Here is a 27,149-nt window from a genome sequence, read left to right on the forward strand (position 1 = left end):
GTAGAGACAGGTTTATTCTGCAGAACTGCCTCTTTAGTAGAGACAGGTTTATTCTGCAGAACTGCCTCTTTAGTAGAGACAGGTTTATTCTGCAGAACTGCCTCTTTAGTAGAGACAGGTTTATTCTGCAGAACTGCCTCTTTAGTAGAGACAGGTTTATTCTGCACTTATTAAAGAAATAGCTGAGAGTCATTGCTATAAAAAGATATATCGTCTCTTGCACTCATATCGGTGGGAACTGGGAGGCATCTGGAGCGTCCCACAGCAGCCTGAGCAGGCAGGCAGTTTCCACCAGTCTCTTTGCCAGTCTTTGGTCTGACAGCGGCTTGAGCTTGAGGAGAACGTGCAGAAATAGAGATGAGATGAGCACAGAGCACAGGGAGACTCCATCTGTATCCTGACATTTGAAACATGGAGCTTAGATGAGCCGTGGAGGTTGTTCCTCTGCAGGGTCGGCGTTCTCTCTCCTGTTACTGGGATATTTCCAGGAGATAAAGAATGTTCCCAGTTGACTGTCCAGTCTGATCTCTGACGACTAACACTGATCAGAAACATGTGAGGTGGAGAATATTTTCAGTCGTTTTCAGTCACTGCTGTGTCTGAGAGTCCTGCAGAGACGACGACGTTCACATCAATGAGCTGAACTTTTATATGAGTCCTTTCACTTTTATTTGCTCTGCTTCATGGTTTTACAGCTGCTTTCAGGCGCCGCCTCCTCACGGCGCCGCTTCAGCGTCGTCTGGCCTCGTTCTGCTTTGAGACAAAAAAACACACATGATAAAAGAGAGAAACGTCTTTGTGTGAAAACAACGGCAAACTAAAACTCATCAGTAAAACTGAAAAACTACGGACGCTTATAAAAATCTCTATAGCAGCGTTACTCAACCAAAGAGCCAAATTATTGAAACATACCTTTGAAAGAGCCACAATCCAAGAGGTGGAAAGTGGCAATAATTGATTAAAGTAGCAATAAAAACAAGTTAAAGGTGGCAAAAATGGTCAAGGAGCAGCAAAATCAAAAGGAAAATAGCAAACAGAGGAAAATTGGTGAAAAGGGGCAAAAATGGAATAAAAGTGACAAAAAAATGTCAAAATGGGTAAAAAAAAAGTAGGAAAAAGGTGAATGGCAAAAGGTAGCTTAAATGTGCAAACAGTGGCAATAAAATGGTGAAAAGGGGCAAAAAAATAGGAAGAAAGTGGTATTATTGCAAAGGTAGCTTTACTGGGTGAAAAGTGACAAAAAATGGGATGAATGGGACAATCAAGTCTGACATTTAAAGCCTTCTGTATGAGTCTTGGAAACAAACTGATTAATGTGATGAATTTCTGAGGTTAAAGTTTCCCTTTTTTAAGGTTTTCTGGGGAATATTTCAGATTAAGACATGAAAGAGCCACATGCTGAGTATCACTGCTCTACGGTGAAGCAGGATGGCTCTACACATCCCTAGGTGTTTTCATGGTACAGGCTCGTTCCTGCCGACATCAGAGGTCAAAGTTTGCTCTGAAATCAGGTCACATTTTCAGTAAGAAGTTTAAAATCACTCTCAGCCGTCCTGCAGGAGAGAAGAGTCGACATTTAACACCATAAAGCCAACAAACCGGAGCCTCAGGGATATTTATGTGAGCTGTGATGGTGAGCACTCTGAGGCCCTGTTTCCACGACGACAGTTTCAGGTAAAAACGCAAAACGTCAAAACGTGGTGCCTGAAAACAGAACAATTAGGAAACAGGCTCCAGGGTGGAAGTTTCTCAAAACGCCCTCGTCTCGGTGAAAACGGGGAAAACGACACTTTCTGAAAAGGCACATGCTCGCTACGGCTGCAGTCAGCTGTCAGCCTGAGTGTCGCAGTGCTCTGAACGAGCCGTGGCCGTTTGACCCGAGCCGTCTGATGTAGATTTAGGTTGTCAGGTCACAGACAGATGGGTTTAGAAAAGCAGAAACATTATTCTATCTAGACGGCTATCAGTGTTTCTTTAGATAAAGTCATGATACTCATTTTGGAAAAGATTACTTTTACCTTTTTTATCGATCATCGTGATAATCGCCGTCATCATCATCGTAGTGAGGCAGAGAAATTTCACGGCTCATATTAACACATAAACGCTATGGTAGATCAGTCTGGTTCTAACGTAGATCTGCTGAGAATAACGGATTTACAGACAAACTCAGCTTCAGCCTTTGATTTCATGGATTTTCTCATAAAGCGGCGCTGCTCATGAGCGTAGCTGGAGCTTTTTTTCAGAATGATATTTCTATTTTCCTTTCAGACATGACATGATTAAGACTTTATCTTTCTTTAAGTTTTAATAACCAACTTCAGCCGTAGACTCTCCTCCTCTAACGGCTGAACATCAGAGCTCAGCTGATGGAGGAGACAGGATTGAAGCTTCTGTGTTAAGGTTAAAGAGAGTTCATCACTTTCAGAAGCAGATAAAAATGAAAAAGGGGAAGTAGAAATATTACTCTAGAAAAGCTATCATTCTTTTGATGCGCTAAAAGCAGGAAACGCTGCACTTTCTGAGAAAATCCAGGAGAAATCAAAGAGAGAAAAACTGTCCCTGGAAAACCAAACAGTCTGGGCGGATATCTTCCACTGGTCCAGCAGCATTTCTGTGTTTATATGTGCCGTTAAATTTCACTGCCGCGCTACGATGGTGATGATGAGGAGGATTTAATGATGAATTACTCTCAGGCACCTGTGTGTGATTAAAATGTCACATATTCTCAAAAACACATAAAAACAGTGAACAGCAGTGAACCGTCTTTGTTGTAGAGACAGTTTTATTGTGCAGTAAATCACCTCACTGCAGCGTTTTTGTGTTTCCTGCGTTCTCATGTAGACGGAGATGGTTTTCAAACGTTGTCGTGTAAACAAGGCCCGGATAAACAACAATCATCTCTGTATTTAAGTGTTTGAAGTGTTGTAGTTTAACCTCACACATGCAGAGATGCTTTTAGAAAACTAGATCATATTCAACATGTGCTACTGCAGGAAACCTCTAGAGGGCACCAAATCTGAGCTCTGGCTGTATACAACTAAGAAATGTGGTTATAAACATCTACAAATCCCTGTTAAGATGCCATGAAGGGGGCTCTGACGGCCTAGGTGGCCCCCATGTGGTCCCGGTTCAAGTCCAGCCTGTGGCTCCTTTCCTGCACGTCTCTCCCTCTCTCTGTTGTCCCTGTATCTGACTCTATCCACTGTTCTCTGCTATGAATAAAGGTCTAAAACCCAAATCAATTAAAAGTTCACTTTTCTCTAATCTTTTATTCTAGAAGGGAGACTTCCACATATTCTGGATTTCTCTCAGGGGGAAATATGTCAAGACTGTTTTAATCTTTTACGTCTTATATTTGATGGAGGCTTTGGATCGCTGTCATTTACCACCGCTTCCTTCAAAGGTGGAGAAAGTTTGACCGATGTGGCCTCATTGTTTTACTTCTACTGATCTCCCATGAAAAGGCTGTAGCACACCTTTTTAGTCCTGTTCTGATCAAACTGCTGCTACAGCCGCAGCCACGCTAACCTCTTCACCGGCCGCCGTCGTTTACAGCAGCGTTACTCCAACCTGCTCCAACAAAGAGCCGCAATCTTAGTGGTGAAAAGTGCTGAAAGTGGCAATAAAAATAAGTTAAAGCTGGCAAAAGAGGTGAAAAAGCTGCAAAAAAATGTGGCCAAAGATGGGTGAACAGGGGTAAAATAGGCAGAAATGACAAAAACTGTCTGAAAAGTGACAAAAAATGGGGAGAAAAAGTGGCAGAAATGGGTGAGACGTGACAAAAAATTGCTTACAGGTGGCAATATTGGTAAAAAAAAGCTGAAAAAATGTGGCAAAAATGAGTGAAAAGTGACTAAATTTGGCAAAAAGCAGGGGCCACGGGCCACAATATGGGAAAAATATTTCAAATCTAGACATAAAAGAGCCACAAATCCTCACAAAGAGCCACATGTTGAGTATCACGGGTTTACAGACTCAGCCAAACCTCGCCTCTATCTCCTTAAAGACTCGGACTCGGACTTGTCTGGTCGTTCTCAGAGCATATCAGCTTTTAATGAGATGGATCCACCTGATGGCAGACATAAATCTGGACACTACCAGGTTTAAAGTCCGTACCTGTCTGACGTGTTCCTTCCTGGGTGGGGTTTTTCTCAGAGGTCCTTCCTGAACCCGGGCCAGTCCCGGCTCCGACTCCTCTCATGTTACTGCTGGAGTTGGCTGGAACTGAAGCCAGAAGACCTGAAAACACAAAAATCTTTACTCACCAGACCTAAAGAGAAAATGATAAAATGACTCATGCTTTCTTTAAAGCTCCGTGGAAACCTGAGAGGCGTTAAACCTCCTCAGTGAAGAAACCATCAGATACAGAGAGAATCACAGCTGCCTGTTTATAAAAACCAGGACGATTCAGCAGCTGAAGACCATTTTAGCCACTCTTTGAGTTTAAGAGTCAAACTGATGTTCTTCTGCCTGCACTGTTTGTGCATTAAACAGTTAAACAGCCACTCTTTTTTTAAATTAGCAGGTTTTATCATCAGTAAATAGAGAGAGGAGCATGTGCAAGAATGAGAGAAAAATCAGTTGAATAAGAAATTCTTCTCCCAGTATTTACTCTCTGAAATAAAAGGTTTTTTTTCTGCATCTACAGTGCAGAAAAAAGAATTCAGCCCTTTGGATGTTTTAGCATTTTATTAATTTTGTAAATCAATCATGCTCAATGTCATTTGGCTTTTTTCCATAAAAACAGATTTCTACAAAATAAAGGCAACTAAATAAAAATCTGAAATGTAAAATAAGAGACTGCATAAATATTCAGCCCTTTATTTACTATTTACTAGAGGACCTTTTAATTGGCTGAATAAAGGACTCTTCCAGAAACATCCGGGTGTTTTAAACAAAGCTGTGGCGTCGTTACCCAGTCCTCTGTAGCAGGACAGCTGCTGGTAGATCTGCTTCATCCTCTCGATGTTGATGCGGCTGGCCTCGGCGTGGTTCACCATGGGTTTAGGGTAGTGGACTCCGATGATACACTTCTCTACCTTCTGAACTTCCTCCGGAGCGTTCCACGGATCATAGATGTACCTCGCTGGAAAGCCTCTTAATATGGGCAGATAGCGCCTGGAAGCAAAGACGGAGACAGAGGAGGACCAATGAGAAGACACGAATGATGGAGCAGGCTCTACATCAGCGTTTCACAACCATTTTTCCTTAGACCCCCTACATTTACCTAAGAAATGCCCCAGGACCCAAACGAGGAGAAAAAGTGACACTGCTGTCAAAAATCCACACAGATTTAATAATTTCATTGATAAAACCCTAAAAATGCCCGTGCACACTTTTAATATCAAAATAACCCTTTTAACTACTGAGTAACTGTTTAATCTGGTTTTAGACAAGATTTATCTAATTTTGGCAGCACCCCCCTCAAGGGTCCCAGACCCCAGGTTAGGAGCCAGTGGTCTAAATGATGGGATCATCATTTAGACCACTGGTGTGTTTAAGGTCAATCAGTGGATAAATGTGGTTAGATATGCCTTTGTCTGACCCCTCCTAGCCACCGTATCATGAATCCTAACATCTGTAATATTTCAGAATTCATACATCTTCATGTTAAGAAGCTGATTATTCACTGTGTTCCTTTATGTACTCCTTAAATCATGCAGGGGGGTCAACCAGACCCCGTCACCATGGTCTGGTAACAGCCGGGTTCTTTTATTTAACCTTTATTTAACCAGGATTTATTCCAGTTGAGATATAAAAATCTTTTTCACAAGGGAGTCCTGGCCAGGCCTTTAATACTGCAGTGCAGCAGATGAAAGGTCACCGACCTTATGTAGTCCCCGTTGGGGTCCATCTGACGTCCGAACCCGACGGGGCAGCAACAGTTGAAAAACTGCTGGAAGAAGGAGCTGCAGGAGAGCCACATCCAGCTGCCGGCGTTTACGCTCCAGTCTGCGTCGATGAGAAGCTCCTCGAACACCTGAACACGCCACAGAGATGAAACGGGAGGGTTAATCTGACGAACGCCGTCTGATAGTTTCAGTAACAATAGAATAAAGACAAACAGATGACAGCAGCGTGAACGCCGCTAACACTCTGCTCTGTATCAGGGTCTGATTTCTGAATCACGCTGCTCTAATCTTAAAGCACCAACACGTCTTTACAGTTCACCAGCTCTTTAGTGTCTGAATGAGGAGATGAGTCAGCGTCTCCTCTCTCAGAGCATCGCTCCCTGTCAGGCTGATATTTTTCTGAGTGTGGCCCTCAGTAAGAGGAGTCTGGACATTCCTGGGCTAACTCAAGGCTGATTTCCTTCTATAAAAACTATGAGGAGCCATTGGTAGCGGCGTGTTTTGTCTCCATCCCCAAAGGTTCCAACCATCTACAGAGGAATAAGGTGGATGAAAATAACACTGTCCTGTCTGATGGTACCTTCATGCCCTCCTCCCAGCTGACCCACAGGTCTCCTCTGGTCAGGAAGCAGACCACGGAGCGCCGGGCCAGAGGATGGATCCATCCCTCCTGCCTCAGCTGGGTCATGATGGCGTCGATCCAGGGAAAGCCCGTCTGACCTTCGGCCCACTTGGCCAGGGCCTCGGGGTTCCTGTCCCAGGGGATCTGCACGCACACGGGGTTTCCCTCCATCTTGTCGAAGCAGGGGTTGTTGGTGGCCGTCGTGTAGAAGAACTCCCTCCATAGAAGCTGGCTGTAGAGCAGGAGCGGGGGGGCGTCGTTCCTCTTCACCTGATTGGTCGGAGCAAACAAAGCTAGTAAGTTTGGTATCAACTTCAGTCACCTGATCAGGGCCTGTAGGAGGAGATTAAACATACTCAGGTTTATCTGAGCTGGTTTATTAAAGACTAAACCCTCAGACTGCTCCTTTCCCAGCTGTAAATCCATGGATAGAAATATTCAGCAGTTATCTTATAAACCTACAGATGTTTAGTAGTGTTGTTGAGTAAAACTAAGAATGATTGAAGTGCAATAATCAGAGTTTAGATGAGTGCATATCTCTTTAACCTTTCCTGATTAAAATCAGCCACGATAACATTTTGAAAATCAGCTTCCTTCATCCCTATCTAAGTCTTCGGCAGTGAGAAACGTCGAAGTCATAACCCGTCAGCTGTTTCATGGTCCGTCACGTGTTGTCTGAGTTTGCCGTACGTACCTTCCTGTACAGGTCGGTGAGTTTGTGGTAGAAGAGTCGGCAGGAGAGACATCCAAAGCGTAGGTAGGGTGTGACGCCGGTGGGACTGGCGAGCAGGGAGTTGGCGTTCATACGAGGACGCTCAAAGTTCGCCACCCAGGCCTGAAAAAGACCATCAGCCTGATTTCAGTTAAACATAAAGACAGAGGAGATCTGATCCTGGATGAGTCTAATATGTGAACCCCTGGTTTGGACTAGAACCACCAAGACTGCAGGGTCTCAGAGGTTTGCCACGCTGAGGACCGCTCCTGGGATCTCTCTGGTACCCGGTCTTTGAGTTAAAGGCTTTAACTGATCAAACACAAAATCACACCCTGTCTTCTGTAGAGGCCTGACCTGTGTGGTGAGGGTTTCAAGCTTCTGCCCTGTGTCCTGGTGCTCCTGTGCAGATCCTGAGCCTTCATCTGTCTGTAACTCTTTCACTGATCTGGTTGTCCATTAGCTTGTGTCATGTCCGTGTTACTACAGTTCTGCAGTTTTTCCCACTAGTTCTGTTTTCTCTTTCTCTGTTGAATGTGTTTTTTCCCCAGTTTTTGTAATTAACCCTTTTCTGTCCCTCCCATCATGTCTGTGTGTGCACTGGTACATGCGAGCAGGAATAAACCAATCACACCACAGACAATAAAAACACCTGAGAGGATGGGTGACTGTGGGCTTACTGTTGGTTTGACTGGTTTTAGCAGCAGTCCTGGAGAGTTTACAGCTGCTTCCTGACCTTCTTTAACACCATAGCCTGACTCTTTGAGTCATCATGGAAGTAAAACAAGCGAGACATGGTTTAAACACCTTTAAACAGCAGATTAAGATTTTATAAGATGAACCGCTGCAGTGCTGGACTCAAGATGAACCATGACGGTCCAACGATGGTCCCATGCTGCATGTGCTAAAGCCCCAGACGGGCCGACAGACACGCTTTGCAAAGCAAACTGTCTGTTACACAGATGCAGAGAATAACTGGTTCTCAGATATATTATAGTTAGGAGCCTACTGTGTATTTCCGTGTGTTCACATACATCTGCTCGTGTCTTACCGTCCTCTCCAGGTGTCTCTCCAGACGAATCAGAGCTTCTGTTTCTCCCCCCGGCCACACAGCTGTGCTCAGACCCTCCGTCTCAAAGCCTGCAAATAAAACAGAAGACTGAAAAAGAGCTCTCAGACTGCAGGGTTAAGTCTTTATGGATATCTTTATAAAGAAATAATCATTGGGAGCTTCATAACACAGCCTTGACCCTTAGCCAAGACAGTTTTTGGTATTTTTGGTCCACCTGTATTTTCATACTAACATGTCTGTAGAGCAGTGATACTCCACGTGTGGCTCTTTAATGTCTTCATTTTTAATATTATTAGTCCAGAAAACCCTAAAAAATGGAAACTTTTGTTGCCCTTTTCCCCATTCTTTGCCACTTTTTACCCATTTAAGCTACCTTTTGCAATTAAATACCACATTTTAACCATTTTTTCCCCATTTTTGCCGCTTCTTTTTGCCACTTTTATCCCATTTTGCCCTTTTCACCATTTTTGTTGCCACTTTTTAAGCCATTCAGCTACCTTTTTCCATTAAATACCACTTGTTTTCCTATATTTTGGCCATTTTGCCACTCTTGACTGGTTTTTTTTGACAATTTTAGTCACTTTTCACTCATTTTTTGCTTAATTTTTCCCACTTTTGGACCATTTGTTGCCACCTGTAACTCATTTTTTGTTTTTTTATTACCCATTTCTGCTGCTTTTTTTTTTTTTTTACCTTTTTAGCCACCTTTAACTTATTTTCATTACTACTTTGAGCTGTTTTTGCCTCTTCTCACCTCTTAGATTGTGGCTCTTGCAAATGTATTTTTCAACAATGTGTCTCTTTGGTTGGGCAGGGTTGGGTAACACTGCAGTAAAATCTCAACCTATTCAAGCACAAAGTGACATAAATCTAAATCATCAGGAGGACCTGGACGATCAGAATATGATGCAAAGATGTCAGAGGACTGTGTCATGTGACCAGAAAGACCAGGTAAACAAAACAGCAACAGAATCTCATAGAAGTTAATACTATGGAGGACCTTCTTCAAATCTTTATTCAGTTCCTACAGGCCTTAAAAACAACTTTCTAATATATCTACAACAGAAACTATCACTGTCATTGATCTTTATAAAACCAGTCACTTTTTGTGCATAAAATACTCATTAATCCCATTTTTAGGAGCCAAACATGCTCTTTTCATAACTATCCTGCCTCTTGTTTATCTATGGCTGACCCTGATTGGTCACTATCACCATAGAAGAAGGAATTGGAGCATCGTGATTGGCCGACAGGCTCACAGGAGACTGCTAAGTTTTATACAGTAAAGAACGTAATAAATAGTCCCATTATTTTAAATATGGAGTATCAAAGCTATGAATGAACACCGCGCTTTGTGTCTGGATTAAAAATGTTCTGGAAGAGATATAAACGCCAAAATCCCTCAGCAGGGTGGCACAAAGGTAAATGTCTGATCCCGTTTTATTCCATAGAAACTGTTTTTATGGATCAGCGTGTGAGAAAGAGAAAGGACGGCTCCAACCAGGAAATAGTTGGACCAAGACAAACACTACTATGAGAGATCTCCTCCAGGATGGATTAGGGATCAATAAGCACACAAAAAGGCGTTCAACAATCAGCTGACTGTAAGAAAATCAGATTCAGATAGTCCTGACTCCCCTACTGTGTTACACCACAAAGGAAGACCGGCTCACCCAGCTCCTCCAGGGTCGGCACCCCAAACTTGTCGTCGTGGTCGTCTCTGATTGGTGTAGCACAGTTTTTGATGGTCTGCTGCGTGATTGTCTCTGCTGGAAGCTCCACGGCGTCCATGCGGGTGATGAGGGCCTGGAAGCGCTTATAAGTGAGAGGAGGCTGACCATTGTTCAGCTCGATGATCCTTAAAACAGAAAATACAGTCTTAGTGTGTTTAAACGTGTTCATCGTTCAGCTCGATTGTCCTTAAAAACAGAAAATACAGTCTTAGTGTGTTTAAACGTGTTTGTTGTTCAGCTCGATTGTCCTTAAAAACAGAAAATACAGTCTTAGTGTGTTTAAACGTGTTTGTTGTTCAGCTCGATTGTCCTTAAAAACAGAAAATACAGTCTTAGTGTGTTTAAACGTGTTCATCGTTCAGCTCGATGATCCTTAAAACAGAAAATACAGTCTTAGTGTGTTTAAACGTGTTCATCGTTCAGCTCGATGATCCTTAAAACAGAAAATACAGTCTTAGTGTGTTTAAACGTGTTTGTTGTTCAGCTCGATTGTCCTTAAAAACAGAAAATACAGTCTTAGTGTGTTTAAACGTGTTCATCGTTCAGCTCGATGATCCTTAAAACAGAAAATACAGTCTTAGTGTGTTTAAACGTGTTCATCGTTCAGCTCGATGATCCTTAAAACAGAAAATACAGTCTTAGTGTGTTTAAACGTGTTCATCGTTCAGCTCGATGATCCTTAAAAACAGAAAATACAGTCTTAGTGTGTTTAAACGTGTTCATCGTTCAGCTCGATGATCCTTAAAACAGAAAATACAGTCTTAGTGTGTTTAAACGTGTTCATCGTTCAGCTCGATGATCCTTAAAAACAGAAAATACAGTCTTAGTGTGTTTAAACGTGTTCATCGTTCAGCTCGATTGTCCTTAAAAACAGAAAATACAGTCTTAGTGTGTTTAAACGTGTTCATCGTTCAGCTCGATGATCCTTAAAACAGAAAATACAGTCTTAGTGTGTTTAAACGTGTTCATCGTTCAGCTCGATTGTCCTTAAAAACAGAAAATACAGTCTTAGTGTGTTTAAACGTGTTCATCGTTCAGCTCGATGATCCTTAAAAACAGAGAAAATACAGTCTTAGTGTGTTTAAACGTGTTCGTCGTTCAGCTAAGCCCTTGTTAAACTCACCTGGCCAGGTCGTAAAGTGTGTGAGAAATCCGCACGATGACCTCCACCTTCGCTTCACTGGCCAGCTTCTGGATGGCGGCGTCGCGCTCCTTCCCAAACGGCTCAGAGTCGTACTCATAAGACAAGCGAGTGATTTTCCACTCCTGAGGAGAAAACAGAAATGTTTTTATGATCTGTGAAGAAGAACGAGTCAAAGATGGAGTACACAGCACCATCTTAACACAACTCTCTTTCACACACTTTTCATCCATGCTGAGGCCTGGAGGGCAAAAAGAGTTTAGCACAGTAGCAGCTAGCATTGACCGCTACACAGAGCTGCAGGACCTGGTATGTTACTCCCAATCTGTTTAAAATAAAACACATTTACATCACAGAAAAACAGACACGATTTAGTAAAATCAGAGACAGTCAGAACTTAGCTCCAGTGATGCTGGGCATTAGCTAGTTAGCATTAGCTAACGATACAGTCAGCATCACTGTCAGCTGTCAGTCAGTGTTCTGGGGCTGTAATATTAGTGACCTGCAGACACAGAGAGTGGCCGGATCCCAAGTCGCTTATAGATCGGTCTCAGATCCTACGGATTCGCTCGAACTGGAAGTAGTTTCCGATCCGCCATCTTGACGGCTGTGCCAAAGCCCTTACAAGGTTTTAAGACTCAAGCCATAAGACCGAGGACTGAGATTTGAAGACCGATGCGCAAAGACACATCAGAGCAGGCTTCCCGGAACTCTTTTTACTCAGAAGCACGCCCACTTATTGGATATCTCTCTCTGATTGGACGCTGCTACACAGCGAAACTTTACAGCAGCAGCAGAGATAAATAATGGAGGAGAAACAGAGTTTATTACAGACGATAAACGGACTCTAAACAGAATATAAACATCAGAAGTTTAAAAGGCTCAATAACTGATGGGCTGGGATTTAAAATAAGTGTTTGAAATAAGCATTAACAGTGAAATATTAAGAATAAATAAAATCAGTAAGAAAGAGTGAATCAGTGGAGTTTAATATTTGATTTGTTTTCTGATTCACCTTCAAACATAAAACATGTTAACAGCTCATAAAATCTAAAGATTCAGATATAAATCTTCCTTTTCCCACCAAACACCGACAACATTTAGAGGATTTTTTCTACATTCAGTCCATCACAGCCCTAATTTAAACAAGATAGTCGTAGGAAAGTGAGCCATGTTTTGTCCGTCTAATTTAGTCCAAATTTAGCCCAATAATAGTCGTTAAAAAATGACAATATTACAGCCACGTCTTTATAGAGACGTCTTTTCAGCGACCTGAAATTTACAGCATTTCACCGTTTACTTTTCAATTAAATCTAGACGTTGTTTAGACAGAGTGGAGACGTTTTTTAAACGTCCTTACCAATATTTTTTTCTAAGTGTTATAGTCTATTTACACCGCGTTCCACATTATTATGCAAATGATATTTTTCTCTGATTTTCCTAAATATTAATGCAAATGACAGTCAGAATATTTTTCAAGTCATCAGCCATTAGAGCATAATTCAAATGTTTTTGAACAAACTTCATAATGACAAAAATTATTTTTTAAAAATAAAAACCTCAAAATGCACTGTTCCACATTATTAAGCACAACAGCTTTTTAAAACATTTTATAGGTTGTAAAGAACTGAAAATGGTCATGTGTTGAATCTGCAGCATCAGGAGGTCATATTTACTGAAATCAAAGCTATTTCAATCAAAAACATCTGAACAGGCCAAGTTCCATGTTAACATAGGAGCCCTTCTCTGATATCACCTTCACTATTCTTCATCCATTGAACTTGTGAGTTTTTGGAGAGTTTCTGCTTGAATTTCTTTGCAGGATGTCAGAATATCCTCCCAGAGCTGCTGTTCTGATGTGAACTGCCTCCCACCCTCATAGATCTTTAGCTTGAGGATGCTCCAAAGGTTCTCAGTAGGGTTAAAGGTCAGGGGAGGATGGGGGCCACACCATGAGTTTCTCTCCTTTTATGCCCATAGCAGCCAATGACACAGAGGGATTCTCTGCAGCATGAGATGGAGCATTGTCATGCATGAAGATCATTTTGCTACAGAAGGCATGGTTCTTCTTTTTGTACCATGGAAGAAAGTGGTCAGTCAGAAACTCTAGATACTTTGCCGAGGTCATTTTCACACCTTCAGGGACCCTAAAGGGGCCTACCAGCTCTCTCCTCATGATTCCAGCCCAAACATGACTCCGCCCCCTCCTTGCTGACGTCACAGCCTTGTTGGGACATGGTGGCCATCCACCAACCATCCACTACTCCTCCATCTGGACCATCCAGGGTTTAACGGCACTCATCAGTCAACAAGACTGTTTGAAAATGAGTCTTCATGTATTTCTGGGCCCACTGCAACCGTTTCTGCTTGTGAGCATTGGTTAGGGGGGCTGAATAGTAGGTTTATACACGACTGTAAACCTCTGGAGGATCCTACACCTTGAGGTTGGTGGGACTCCAGAGGCACCAGCAGCTTCAAATACCTGTTTGCTGCTTTGTAATGGTATTTTAGCATCTGCTCTCTGAATCTGATGAATTAGTCCGTCAGAAACCTTCCTCATTATGCCTTTATCTGCAGGAACTCATCTGTGCTCTGAATCAGACACTAATGTCTTCACAGTACGATGATCATGATTAATTTTTCCTGAAATATCTCATGTTTTCATTCCTTGTCCAAGGCATTACACTATCTGACACTTTTCAGCAGCAGAGATCCTTTTTCTTTCCCACATTGCTGAAACCTGTGACATGTGGAAAAGTACATTTTGAGGTTTTTATTATTTTTTTAAATAGTTTTTATTATGAAGTTTGTTCAAAAAAATTTGAATTATACTCTAACTGTTGATGACTTGAAAAATATTCTGACTGTCATTTGCATTGATATTTAGAAAATCAGAGAAAAACGTTGTTTGCATAATAATGTGGAACGTGGTGTACATGTGGGTAAAGGTGTCGAGCTCTAGAGGGGTTCTTGTGGATCCATGAACTGTAGACCTTGGCTGCCGTCCTGCCTTTGTGGGGCAGAAATTATCTCATTTTGATTTATTTAAAGGGAGAGAAATGAGCATCATTATCTGTGAATAAGCCGACAAAACAATGAAAAATAATGTTGATGTAAAACGGCATCCTCTGTCTCACCTTAAACAGACGAGGGAAGACGTCCGTGGGCTGTCCTCGGATGACGAACAGACGAGAGTTGAGTTTCCGCAGGCTGGCGTCCAAGTCCTCCAAACACTGCAGCAGAAATCTGAAACGCAGCCCAAATAAAGGTTTATTTATTTATTCTATTCACCTGAGAGAGCCCATGACCAGACAGCAGCTACATACATGTTACAATCTAAAGACCTGGTCCACATGAAGGTGGAGTTTATGAAACGGAGGATTTTAGAGGATTTTCTTGCTGTTTCCTTTCAGACAAACAGAAATGACCTCAGGTCATTCTGGGACTGTAATGCCACACTGTGCACTGGTTTCTCCTGTCCCATGGTATTACCTCTGTTGTCATAGCAACAGCAGCCAAACTGGTGTTAACCTTACTGGACTGACAGGGGGCCCTGAGGAACCACCTACACCTGATGGTCCACTTGGACATGTTACTGATATTTACAGCTGATAAAGATTGATCCTGCTGATCCGTACGGCTGAAGCATCCACGGTAACTATCAGCACAAATTTTCACATCTGCCTCTGATATCATCCTCAGTACGTCTGTGGGGGTCACTGGTATCTAGAGCAGGGGTCCTCAACCTTTTCAGCACAAGACCCCCAAAATAAAGGTGCCAGAAACCAGGGACCCCCAAAATAAGAGTGTCAGAGACCAGGGACCCCCAAAATAAGAGTGTCAGAGAACAGGGACCCCCAAAATAAGAGTGTCAGAGAACAGGGACCCCCAAAATAAGAGTGTCAGAGACCAGGGACCCCCAAAACAAAGGTGCCAGAGACCAGGAACCCCCAAAATAAAGGTGCCAGAGTCCAGGGATGCCCCAAAATAAGAGTGTCAGAGACCAGGGACCCCCAAAATAGGATTGCCAGAGACCAGGGACCCCCAAAATAGGAGTGCCAGAGACCAGGGACCCCCAAAATAAAGGTGCCAGAGACCAGGGACCCCCAAAATAAGAGTGTCAGAGAACAGGGACCCCCAAAATAAGAGTGTCAGAGAACAGGGACCCCCAAAATAAGAGTGTCAGAGAACAGGGAGCCCCAAAATAAGAGTGTCAGAGACCAGGGACCCCCAAAATAAAGGTGCCAGAGACCAGGAACCCCCAAAATAAAGGTGCCAGAGTCCAGGGATGCCCCAAAATAAGAGTGTCAGAGACCAGGGACCCCCAAAATAGGATTGCCAGAGACCAGGGACCCCCAAAATAGGAGTGCCAGAGACCAGGGACCCCCAAAATAAAGGTGCCAGAGACCAGGGACCCCGACAATAAAGGTGCCAGAGACCAGGGACCCCCAAAATAAAGGTGCCAGAGACCAGAGACCCCCAAAATAAAGGTGCCAGAGACTAGGGGCCCCCAAAATAGGAGTGCCAGAGATCGGGGACCCCCCAAAATAAAAGTGCCAGAGACCGGGGACCCCCCAAAATAAAGGTGCCAGAGACCGGGGACCCCCCAAAATAAAGGTGCCAGAGACCGGGGACCCCCCAAAATAAAGGTGCCAGAGACCGGGGACCCCGCCTGGACATGAGGGTGGTTGAACACAGCCATGAACATCCTAGAATAGTCGTGTGCAGACAAGGCCGTCCAAAAGGGGGTTAAAAAATGTTAAAATGGGAGGAAATGGCTAATAGTTGCAAAAACTAGATAAAAGGGGCAAAAAACAGGCATAAAAAGAAGTAAAAACAGATTAAAAAGTGCTTGAAATTGGTTTCAAGTGGCAAAAATGGGTGGAAAATTTGGTGATATGGCATGAAAAATTGGTTTAAATGGGCAACAATTGATTAACTGAGTAAAGTAGGCAGAAATTGGTTAAACTGGAAAAAATAGGCATAACAAATGGTAAAATGTGATTAAAATGGGAAAAAATTGGCATGAAAAGTGGTAAAAAGAGGTTAATAGAGGCGATAATGGGGTCGACAGAGGCAAAAATGGGCAAAGGGTCGCAAGAATTTGTCTAGAGGTGGCAAAAACAGGCAGAAAAAAAAATGTTGGAAAGGGTTCAAAATGACCAAAATGTGGTAAAACTTCTTAAATTGGTAGGAAAAAGTGATGAAAATGGGTTAAAATTATCCTTTTTGACCAGTTTTCCCTACTTTAACCAATTTTTGCCACAATCTGCCAATTGCTGCCTCTGTTAACTAATTGCTGCCTCTATTAACCCCTCATCCCCACTTTTCCCGCTGTTTTTGCCATTTTCTACTAATTAGTGCCAGTCTCTGACATTAAATCCCCCCTAAAATTAATATAATAACATTTAATATTGAAAAGGTTTTAGAATGATTAAACATTTGATCTGTTTTTTACAGAAATTCACTTGTCAGCCATTATAAGAACATTTTTTAAAACATATCTCAAAAAGTGGGTTAATACTGGCAGAAATGTTGTAAAAATGTCCAGATAAAGTGCTGAAAAAAGGGTTAGACAGCAGCAAAAGGGTTGTGGGGTTGCACAAAGGGACAAAAACTGGCTGGAAAAGCGGTGAAAAGAGGTTAAAATGAAGCAAAACTTGGTAAAAGAGGTATAAAAGGGCAAAAAGTATCAAAAATGGGTTAAAAGTGGCAAAAATGATGCAAACCCAGAAATGAAAATTGATTAAAAATTGACAAAACAGATGAAAAGTGGCAAAAAATGAATAAAAAAGCAGCACAAAGGGGATAAATCATGAAGGTGAAGTTGTAAAAAAGGATTAAAGAACGGGAAAAATTGGCAAAAATATCTAAAATGATCTAAAAGTGGTGAAAATATATCAAAAATAGCCTAAAATGGGGTTAAAAATGGCAAACAGGGGCAATAACCCACAAGCCAGTGGTTTAAAGAGAGGTCAGAGAGCAAAAAGTGTCAAAAATTACCAAAATGGGTTAAGACTGGCAAAAAAAGTTGCAGAAACGGCCGAGCAAAGTAGTTAGAAGAGATTAAAAAGTGTCAAAAATTGGTTCATATTGGTGCTAAATCACAATTTGGGAGGTCCATTCTCTGAGATTTGAAAGACAATACTAATACTAATAAAATATTATGTTAATTACCCAAAATATGTATTTAATTTGTATTTGTCTGAAAGTCCGGCCCCCAGAGTCTCTGACAAATCTAAATCTGGCCTTTGTGCAAATTTACTTGATGACTCCTGCTCTACTGAACGGCAGAGACGTGTTCACTGGAATCCACGCCACATTCCTCCAAGGGGACAAAAGTCTATTGTCTTCTATTACACACAGAGCTGCAGAGAGCTTCACAGAAAAGCCAGAACATTAATGAAGCATGATCTAAACCAGAACACGAGGCCCCATGTGGACCCTGCTGACTGGACTTAGACATTAAGCTCATCTAGAGTCCTGGAGTCAGGGCTACAGTATGTTTCTCTGAATGTATGGAGGTTAAATCGCACCAATAATGAGACAGAAAACCAGACTGACAGCAGGATGAAGCTCTAACAATGTAGCACAGAAGCACCTGGATCAGATCTACCTTAAAGAAAAAAGTCACCTTTAACTGACAGGAAGCCAGACTTTTATTTTGGTAACTTCTCACCTAAAGAAGGCAGCAAACTCCTGTAACTAAATAAAGTCCATGCATAAAATAAAAACACCAAAATGTGGACAAACAGCGCCCCCTCCTGGTCAGCTCCATAAACACAGTCATGTCCATCCATTTCAGGTTAAAGAATTATTGCACTGTCTGCGATTCAAAAATTGCAGCATGCCATAATTCGATTTAATCTCATTTGTGATTAACTGCCAGCCCTAGTAAGAACACTCTGAACTAGGGATGCGTGCTATTGGATTTTAGCTGATACTGATATTACGATATCTACAGATTCATTTTAGCCGACATCGATATTTAAGTATGTTTCACAGAACTAATTCAACTCATTCAGTCCTTTGAACACAATTTAAGGTTTGAGGATGAATAAAGAAACTAACTTTTTTCTTAAAAAACACTTTTAAGTTTAAAGAATGAGGATGAATAAAGAAAGATCTCAACTGACACAGGTCTGTTGGTCCAGCCTAAAACTCTACTGATTTATTAGTATGGTCAATTTTACAGTAGATCTATGCTGATATTCACGGCCAAAATATGGGACTTAAATATCGGCAGAAATGTTAATATCAGCCGAAACCGATATCTGCCTTTTTTTAGCTAATATCTGTCAATACCGATATCAGACCAATAATATCGGGCATCCCTACTCTGAAGACGCCTCTAAGCTCAGGAAAACCTGTCCCTGTTTATTTTACACCATCAGATAATCAAGTCTTTGCTGACATTGGTCAGAAGGAGGGAACCAGGTCCAGACTGGCCTGATTATCTAGTAGTGTGAAATACTCCATGAGGATATTCTAAGTTTCTGTTTTTGTTAAATGTCAGAGCTCTAATGTACCGTATTTTCCAGACTATAAGTCGCAATTTTTTTCATAGTTTGGCTGGTCCTGTGATTTATAGTCAGGTACGACTTATATCAAAATATATATATAACTTAACATGTTTTTGAATGTTAATTCATACTGACTGACATGCACAAGGAGTAAACATTACCGTCTACAGCCGCAAGAGGGCGCTCTAGGCTTGTGATAACTATATGCTATATGCTCCTGTTCCACTAAAAGAATTAACGAAAACGATAATTGAGCAGCAGAAAGAAAGTTTGAATGAGTGAGAAACTTGTGAGGGACTGGCAAAAAGCAGAGGTTACTCTTACCGCAATGAAGAAAACAAAGAAAGCTAATCGCAGGCTGTAAGGAAGACGGCCAGAGCTGGAGGAACGAGTCCACAGATGGGCGCTTGAACAACGTGCTGCCTTGTCAACGGTGCGTTACGTCTCCACGCCCTGGTAGTTGCCAAGGAGAGGAATATAAATGACTTTGCAGGCGGGCCTTCTTGGTGTTACCGCTTAACACAACACAACCAACACACAACGGTGTGTCAGTTTCTAAATAAATGCGACTTATAGTCCAGTGTGACTTATATATGTATTTCCCTCTTCATGATGCATTTTTTGACTGATGCGACTTACACTCCGGAGTGACTTACAGTCTGGAAAATACGGTATTTTGGTCTTTTATTTAAATAAATTTCATTTGAATGTCTATTATCTATCTGTCCATGCCCATGGTGTCATAGATATTTATCATTAACTCTTTAAAACTGGTCTAGCCTCAGGACCCACTAATATCTTTAATGACAGATGGTGACCCAAATTTCCAAAGATTTTCAACAATGCATGTTCAATAAATAAAAATGTTGTACTAAAGATCTTGGATGGAACAGAATTTATGACAGGAACAAGAGACAGGACAAAACTGACATGTTTTACACCCCTCTTTTCCCTGTGGTTACCTGGAAATTTGAGCCAATTTTCCAGTGATTTTGAGAAATGACTTCCTTAACGGGATAAAAACAGCTTTTTTACAGCAAGAAAAGGAGATAAATGAGTTGAAAGATTGATTAAATATTCAAATTTACCCATTATCATAAAAAAGAAGATAATAAACAGTATGGCTGCATGTTCTTCATAGAATTTTGCCACCATTTTTTAGTAGACACACATTGGCGACCCACTGAAAACCGCTCCACGACCCACTTTTGGGTCACCATCCACCAGTTAAGAACCACTGCTTTAAAACACTGTGAAATGCTCCAGGTATGAATGCACCTCTATAAACAAACCTGCCTTCTCTAATAGAGTGGTAGCTGTTGTTTAGCGGTGTGTAGGGGGGCGCTGTGTGAGCGGGGGGGTTGTGTGTTTAATGTAGGTCAGCTCAGGGGGAGGAAGTGGTGACGTTCGGAGCAGAACGACACACTGACCCACTTTCTCAGCCCTCCTGTAGGAGGGAGCGGCCGAGTCAGGGAGCAGGAGAAATGCTGGTCATGGTGGTTACGCTGCGGTCTGACTGCCTGAAGCTCCACGGTCTCTGTAACCATCAGAGATTTATCAGACAGCAGAGAAACAGAGCTGTGAGTTTAAACAGCACCTAACAGTGATGTTTGTAACTCCAGGATCAGATCAAGGAAATCTAAACTGTTTCTCTTCATTTGGTCCCAGGATTTTAAACTTTGGAGCAATACCAGTAAAACTAGGAAGGGTGGGTGACACCAACCTGATTCCTGAGAGGGTCTGAGAGAGTCTGAGAGTCTGAGAGAGTCTGAGAGAGTCTGAGAGGGTCTGAGAGGGTCTGAGAGGGTCTGAGAGAGTCTGAGAGAGTCTGAGAGAGTCTGAGAGAGTCTGAGAGAGTCTGAGAGAGTCTGAGAGAGTCTGAGAGAGTCTGAGAGAGTCTGAGAGAGTCTGAGAGAGTCTGAGAGAGTCTGAGAGGGTCTGAGAGGGTCTGAGAGAGTCTGAGAGTCTGAGAGTCTGAGAGAGTCTGAGAGAGTCTGAGAGTCTGAGAGAGTCTGAGAGAGTCTGAGAGAGTCTGAGAGTCTGAGAGAGTCTGAGAGAGTCTGAGAGGGTCTGAGAGGGTCTGAGAGAGTCTGAGAGAGTCTGAGAGAGTCTGAGAGGGTCTGAGAGAGTCTGAGAGAGTCTGAGAGGGTCTGAGACGGTCTGAGAGAGTCTGAGAGGGTCTGAGAGAGTCTGAGAGGGTCTGAGAGTGTGAGAGAGTGTGAGAGTCTGAGAGGGTCTGAGAGGGTCTGAGAGTGTGAGAGTCTGAGAGGGTCTGAGAGGGTCTGAGAGAGTCTGAGAGAGTCTGAGAGAGTCTGAGAGGGTCTGAGAGAGTCTGAGAGGGTCTGAGAGGGTCTGAGAGGGTCTGAGAGTCTGAGAGTGTCTGAGAGAGTCTGAGAGAGTCTGAGAGGGTCTGAGAGGGTCTGAGACGGTCTGAGAGAGTCTGAGAGGGTCTGAGAGGGTCTGAGAGTCTGAGAGAGTCTGAGAGAGTCTGAGAGAGTCTGTGAGGGTCTGAGAGGGTCTGAGAGAGTCTGAGAGGGTCTGAGAGGGTCTGAGAGGGTCTGAGAGTCTGTGAGGGTCTGAGAGGGTCTGAGAGAGTCTGAGAGGGTCTGAGAGGGTCTGAGAGGGTCTGAGAGTCTGAGAGGGTCTGAGAGTTTGAGAGAGTCTGTGAGGGTCTGAGAGGGTCTGAGAGAGTCTGAGAGGGTCTGAGAGAGTCTGAGAGGGTCTGAGAGGGTCTGAGAGGGTCTGAGAGAGTCTGAGAGAGTCTGAGAGAGTCTGAGAGGGTCTGAGAGGGTCTGAGAGTCTGAGAGGGTCTGAGAGAGTCTGAGAGGGTCTGAGAGAGTCTGAGAGGGTCTGAGAGAGTCTGAGAGGGTCTGAGAGGGTCTGAGAGAGTCTGAGAGAGTCTGAGAGAGTCTGAGAGTCTGAGAGAGTCTGAGAGAGTCTGAGAGGGTCTGAGAGGGTCTGAGAGAGTCTGAGAGGGTCTGAGAGGGTCTGAGAGTCTGAGAGGGTCTGAGAGAGTCTTAGAGTCTGAGAGAGTCTGAGAGAGTCTGAGAGAGTCTGAGAGAGTCTGAGAGGGTCTGAGAGAGTCTGAGAGAGTCTGAGAGGGTCTGAGAGGGTCTGAGAGGGTCTGAGAGTCTGAGAGGATCTGAGAGAGTCTGAGAGAGTCTGAGAGGGTCTGAGAGGGTCTGAGAGAGTCTGAGAGGGTCTGAGAGGGTCTGAGAGAGTCTGAGAGGGTCTGAGAGAGTCTGAGAGGGTCTGCGAGGGTCTGAGAGGTTCTGAGAGAGTCTGAGAGTCTGAGGAATAAACCCTCACTTTAGTCAATACTTCTCCTTTATTGAGTCAGGCATCAGCTAAATATTATTCTAAGCTGAACGTTATAGTATTTGTTGTTTTGTTGTCTACAGGTATGATTGGACATTTAGGAATATTTATAAATGTATTCTTTAATTCTGACATTGATGCATCAGTGTGTCAATGACAATCTCACTGTTGATGAGCTGTAGTTCACTATAGTTGAGTTTTACTGATATCAGTCATTGATTTCCATCAGTCTGGACAGCCTTCATGACTGATGAACTCATCCATATTCTCTCTTTTTCCTCTTCTACACACACGGACTGTCAGACAGTCTGCATCCCGACATGTTAGAATTATTTCAGTCTGTTTCACGTCATGAACAAAACGAAGCTCGTCTTCTAGCGGGCCATGGACCCACAAGAAACTTCTCACACATTATAATCATTTATCAGAAATACTGCTGCTGAGTGGTTTCAGGCGCGGCCCATAAAGTGTCTAAGCAGTGATAGTCAACCTGTGGCTCTTCAGTGATTATTTAGGGCTCTTTTATGTCTAAATTTGAAATATTACTCTCCCAGAAAACCTTAAAAAGGGGAACTTTGACCTCAGAAATTAATCACATTAGTTTGTTTCCCAGACTTATACAGAAGGCTGTAATTGTCAAACACAATTGTCTCCTTTTTGCCACATTTATCCCATTTTTCACAGTTTTTTTCACCACTTTTCACCCAATAAAGCTATATTTGCATTAAGAACACTTTCCCCTACGTTTTTACCCATTTTTGAAACTTCTTTTGCCATTTTCATCATTTTTTTCACCAATTTTTGCTCATTTAATCTACCTTTTGCCATTAAATACCACTTGTTTCCTCCCTTTCTCATATTTCTACCTCTTTTTTATCATTTTATGCCACTTTTCACTCACTTAAGCTACCTTTGCCATTTAAAAACAATTTACCCTACTTTTTCACCAATTTTTGCCACTTTTTTGCCACTTTCCCCCATTTCCCAATTTTTCGCCCCAAAAAAGCTATCTTCTGCCATTACGTACCCTTTTTCCCTACTTTTTAACCATTTTTGCCGTTTCTTTTTGCCACATTTGTCCTATTTTTGCCACTGTTCACCATTTCTTGCCCATTTAAGCCACCATTTGCCATTAAATACCACTCTGTTCCTAATTTTATGGCCTGTTTTGCCACTCTTGACTGCTTATTACCCATTTCAGTCACTTTTCTCTCATTTTTTGCCACGTTTTTGCCACTTGTTGACCATTTTGGCCCTCTTTAATTAATACTTATTGCTACTTCAAGCCATTTTGTGCCACTTTTCACCCAATCAAGCTACCTTTGCCTTAAAAAACACTTTATTCCCATTTCTGCCACTTTTCCCCTATTTCTGCCATATTTAGCCCATTTAAGCTACCTTTTGCCATTTAGAACCCTTTTTCCCTCATTGCCACTCCTTTTTGCCACTTTTTCCCCATTTTTGCCCCTTTAGTGCCACTTTTTCCACCAATTTTTGCTCATTTAATCTACCATTTGCCATTGAATACCACTCTGTTCCCATATATATGGACTGTTTTGCCACTCTTGACTGCTTTTTGCCCATGTTAGTCACTTTTCTCACGTTTTTTGCCACGTTTACGCTACTTTTGGACCATTTTTGCCCCCTTTAACTAATTTGTATTGCTATTTTAACCCATTTTTTCCACTTTCACCTCTTAGATTGTGGCTCTTGCTCAGGTATTTTTCAACAATCTAACTCATTAGTTGAACAGGGTTGAGTAACACTGGTCTAAAGGGTATTTTGCAAAGAAACGAGATGCTAAATATGATTACTAGAGCAATTTGGAGTTTAAAATATGTAAATTTGTTTTTTCTTAGATAGGAGTGTGGGGGGGGGGGGGGGTGGAAATAACTGCTCTGACTGGTTCAATCATATCAGTGTATTTAAGAAACGGAACTTATCACCCTAGGTCTGAACCTTAGAGCTGGACCCTAGGTCTTAACCCTAGATCTGGACCCTAGGTCTGAACCTTAGAGCTGGACCCTAGGTCTTAACCCTAGATCTGGACCCTAGGTCTGAACCCTAGATCTGGACCCTAGGTCTGAACCTTAGAGCTGGACCCTAGGTCTTAACCCTAGATCTGGACCCTAGGTCTGAACCTTAGAGCTGGACCCTAGGTCTTAACCCTAGATCTGGACCCTAGGTCTGAACCTTAGAGCTGGACCCTAGGTCTTAAACCTAGATCTGGACCCTAGGTCTGAACCTTAGAGCTGGACCCTAGGTCTTAACCCTAGATCTGGACCCTAGGTCTGAACCTTAGAGCTGGACCCTAGGTCTTAACCCTAGATCTGGACCCTAGGTCTGAACCCTAGAGCTGGACCCTAGGTCTAAACCCTAGATCTGGACCCTAGGTCTGAACCTTAGAGCTGGACCCTAGGTCTTAACCCTAGATCTGGACCCTAGGTCTGAACCCTAGAGCTGGACCCCCATCTTTGCATTGGTGGGCTCACAGCTCTAACCAGTGAAGCCAGATGAGGATAAACAGGACAAACAACCCCTCCCCATCACACCCTGCAGATAAAGACCCTCTGCCCCCATCACATCCTGCAGATAAAGACCCTCTGCCCCCATCACATCTTGCAGATAAAGACCCTCTGCCCCCATCACATCCTGCAGATAAAGACCCTCTGCCCCCATCACATCCTGCAGATAAAGACCCTCTGCCCCCATCACATCCTTCAGATAAAGACCCTCTGCCCCCATCACATCCTGCAGATAAAGACCCTCTGCCCCCATCACATCCTGCAGATAAAGACCCCCTGCCCCCCATCACATCCTGCAGATAAAGACCCTCTGCCCCCCATCACATCCTGCAGATAAAGACCCTCTGCCCCCCATCACATCCTGCAGATAAAGACCCTCTGCCCCATCACATCCTGCAGGTAAAGACCCTCTGCCCCCCATCACATCCTGCAGATAAAGACCCTCTGCCCCCCATCACACCCTGCAGATAAAGACCCTCTGCCCCCCATCACATTCTGCAGATAAAGACCCTCTGCCCCATCACATCCTGCAGATAAAGACCCTCTGCCCCATCACATCCTGCAGATAAAGACCCTCTGCCCCATCACATCCTGCAGATAAAGACCCCCCTACCCCCCTACCCCCCACCCTCCTCACCTCCACCTGTTGATGCCCACGTTGGAGGAGCCTGCGAACCAGGGGTCCAGGATGTAGATGCACCGCAGGGTGTCCGCTCCCCGGATGGAGTCCCTCAGAGACGGGTTGTCGTGCAGCCGCAGTCCCTTCCTGAACCAGTGGATGGTGTTGACCACCATGTCACCTGCCGTCCTTACTGATCCCAGGTGAGGTGGAATAAGGGGGGAGGTTTCCCCGACAATAATAGGATGCTCTCCCGACAGTTCAGCACTCGTTGACTGTGCTTATAAATTGTTGCTTGTTATTTTTCTGGCGTTTCTTGCTCTAGCCTTGCTCCATGAATTCATCCCCACAGTTCCGGAGCAGCGGAGGCAGCATGTGTGAGAGCAGGTGACCGCCGAGGTCCCGAGGATCGGTGGGACTGTAGTCCTGATTAGAGACGATGGAAGAACCACCGAGTATGAGGAACTAGATCCAGAGACACCAGTTTACAGCCAGCAACTACAAACGTCTGTCTAATAACATTAAACTAACGCACGAGACTAACAGGAGCCTTCACTCACGGTATTTCAAAACTACGTACAAACGCACCGGTACCTTTATATCCCTCCGCCAGTAAAGATAGTCCGAACAAAGTAAGTCCGCCAACTTGTCACAGAAATGTAAAAAGTATAAACTCACACCTGGTAAACTCTCCGGCCATGCCACTCGTCCTCTGTGTACCAACATCTCCACCCACAGGAACACGCAGGACAAAAATGGCGCCTTCCTATTGGTCAGAATCCGCCGTTATACAACCGTTCCCCTGTCACGTTTCCGTAATGTGCTTTCCTCCCTTCGCTGTAGTGTTGTATAACACCGTTTAAAATGGCCGACATGTCAGCATTCAGCTGTGTTTTATAGCTCTTATCTGGTACAGCTCGTCTGTAGCGGACAGAGGCTGAAAAAGCGCCTAAAGTGTGTTTTAAAGCAGCTAATCGGAGGCTGGGGACGCAGTTATGTGGACACTCTGAAGAACCCGGATGATCACATGAAGCGCGGCGAGGCTGGGCTCCTAATAGGTGCGTTCGATTTAGTACACAGTCCGCCCCGTTAACAGAGGAGCCCGTTAACATAGCCGACCCCGCCCACTCCGGCGGCGATGACATGTTAGCAATGTGACCCACGTTAAATTACATAAAGGAGTCAATGAACGATTTACATCCACGAAAACACAGGAATTTAGTAAAATGATGAAAAATACACCTGAATAATTTTTATTAGTGACTCTAGCAGCTGTACATGAGCTTTTTAGGTCTCTACACTGCTTTACTTTCATAAAATTATCGTTCGTTATTTTCTGAAAGGTTTGCTTTTTATAAAGAGCTAAAAGGTTTTCAATACTGATTTCATCTAAAAGTTGATAATTTAATGTCACAGTTTGAAATTACATTAAGTTTTATTCTAATCACATCTCAGCACATAAAACTTTCTATAATAGAGTTGATATGAACTGACATGGTAGTCATCATTAACATTAGATAAACATGGGACAGTGCAGAATGGTTAAAACTAGATATTATAGTGGAGCAATTATAGATGATTACAGACACAGCAGCTTACTATTTTATTATTGATACATTTATTATAGAAATAATCAGAGTTCAAAACCAAAGTTTAGTATTATAATACAATATAATATAAAACAATATAATGTAATATAGTATAACGAAATAATATAATACAATATATTTTAAAATAGTATGATTTAATATAATATAGAACAACATAATATACTGTAATATAATACAATATAAAACAATATAATATAATTTCGGCAATGTGCAATAAAACGAGGACCTGACTGTTACAGGCAGCTAGCACCATGCACTTTAATAAGCACTAGCACTTTACAGTTTACTGTGTATAATTACTCTGGTTCCCCAACTAGCCTGTTTTTATTTCAGACTATATGTCGTTTAGGTTGTCCTTGCTTGTCTTTTAATGCGCTCTGTGTGTTTTATTCCCGTTTACTGATGTTTTTGTTTGTTTGTTT

At 42.9% G+C, this 27,149-nt stretch overlaps 1 protein-coding gene across 3 annotated transcripts; it reads right to left on the reverse strand.

Annotated features, from left to right (window-relative positions):
- Positions 1–615: 615 nt before the first annotated feature.
- cry1b (cryptochrome circadian regulator 1b) lies at positions 616–26,118 on the reverse strand. Of its 3 annotated transcripts, none has more exons than XM_041795152.1 (11): positions 25,136–26,115; positions 14,270–14,378; positions 11,115–11,257; positions 9,932–10,116; positions 8,238–8,326; positions 7,169–7,309; positions 6,433–6,744; positions 5,829–5,980; positions 4,916–5,118; positions 4,117–4,239; positions 616–750 (listed from the first exon to the last, which is right to left on the reverse strand). In XM_041795152.1, the coding sequence occupies exons 1-11, from the start codon at positions 25,291–25,293 to the stop codon at positions 668–670; spliced, it is 1,698 nt and encodes a 565-aa protein (XP_041651086.1). In that variant the 5' UTR covers positions 25,294–26,115; the 3' UTR covers positions 616–667. The 3 variants fall into 3 exon arrangements, with proteins under 3 accessions (XP_041651086.1, XP_041651085.1, XP_041651087.1); XM_041795151.1 differs by having other exon boundaries at positions 618–753; positions 25,136–26,116; XM_041795153.1 differs by lacking the exon at positions 6,433–6,744 and having other exon boundaries at positions 618–753; positions 25,136–26,118.
- Positions 26,119–27,149: the final 1,031 nt, after the last annotated feature.

This window comes from Cheilinus undulatus, linkage group 9 (assembly GCF_018320785.1).
Source record: "Cheilinus undulatus linkage group 9, ASM1832078v1, whole genome shotgun sequence".
Lineage (NCBI taxonomy): Eukaryota > Metazoa > Chordata > Actinopteri > Labriformes > Labridae > Cheilinus > Cheilinus undulatus.

What these genes read in the sequence shown, in the direction of transcription:
- cry1b (XM_041795151.1), bottom strand. Translation starts at nt 25,293, where the DNA reads ATGGTGGTCAACACCATCCACTGGTTCAGGAAGGGACTGCGGCTGCAC. An exon ending in GCCGACCCTGGAGGAGCTGG is followed by an intron (nt 8,327 to 9,931) that starts GTGAGCCGGTCT and finishes TTTTATTTGCAG; the next exon opens with GCTTTGAGACGGAGGGTCTG. An exon ending in GTCCTGCTACAGAGGACTGG is followed by an intron (nt 4,240 to 4,915) that starts GTAACGACGCCA and finishes TTGTGTTTTCAG; the next exon opens with GTCTTCTGGCTTCAGTTCCA.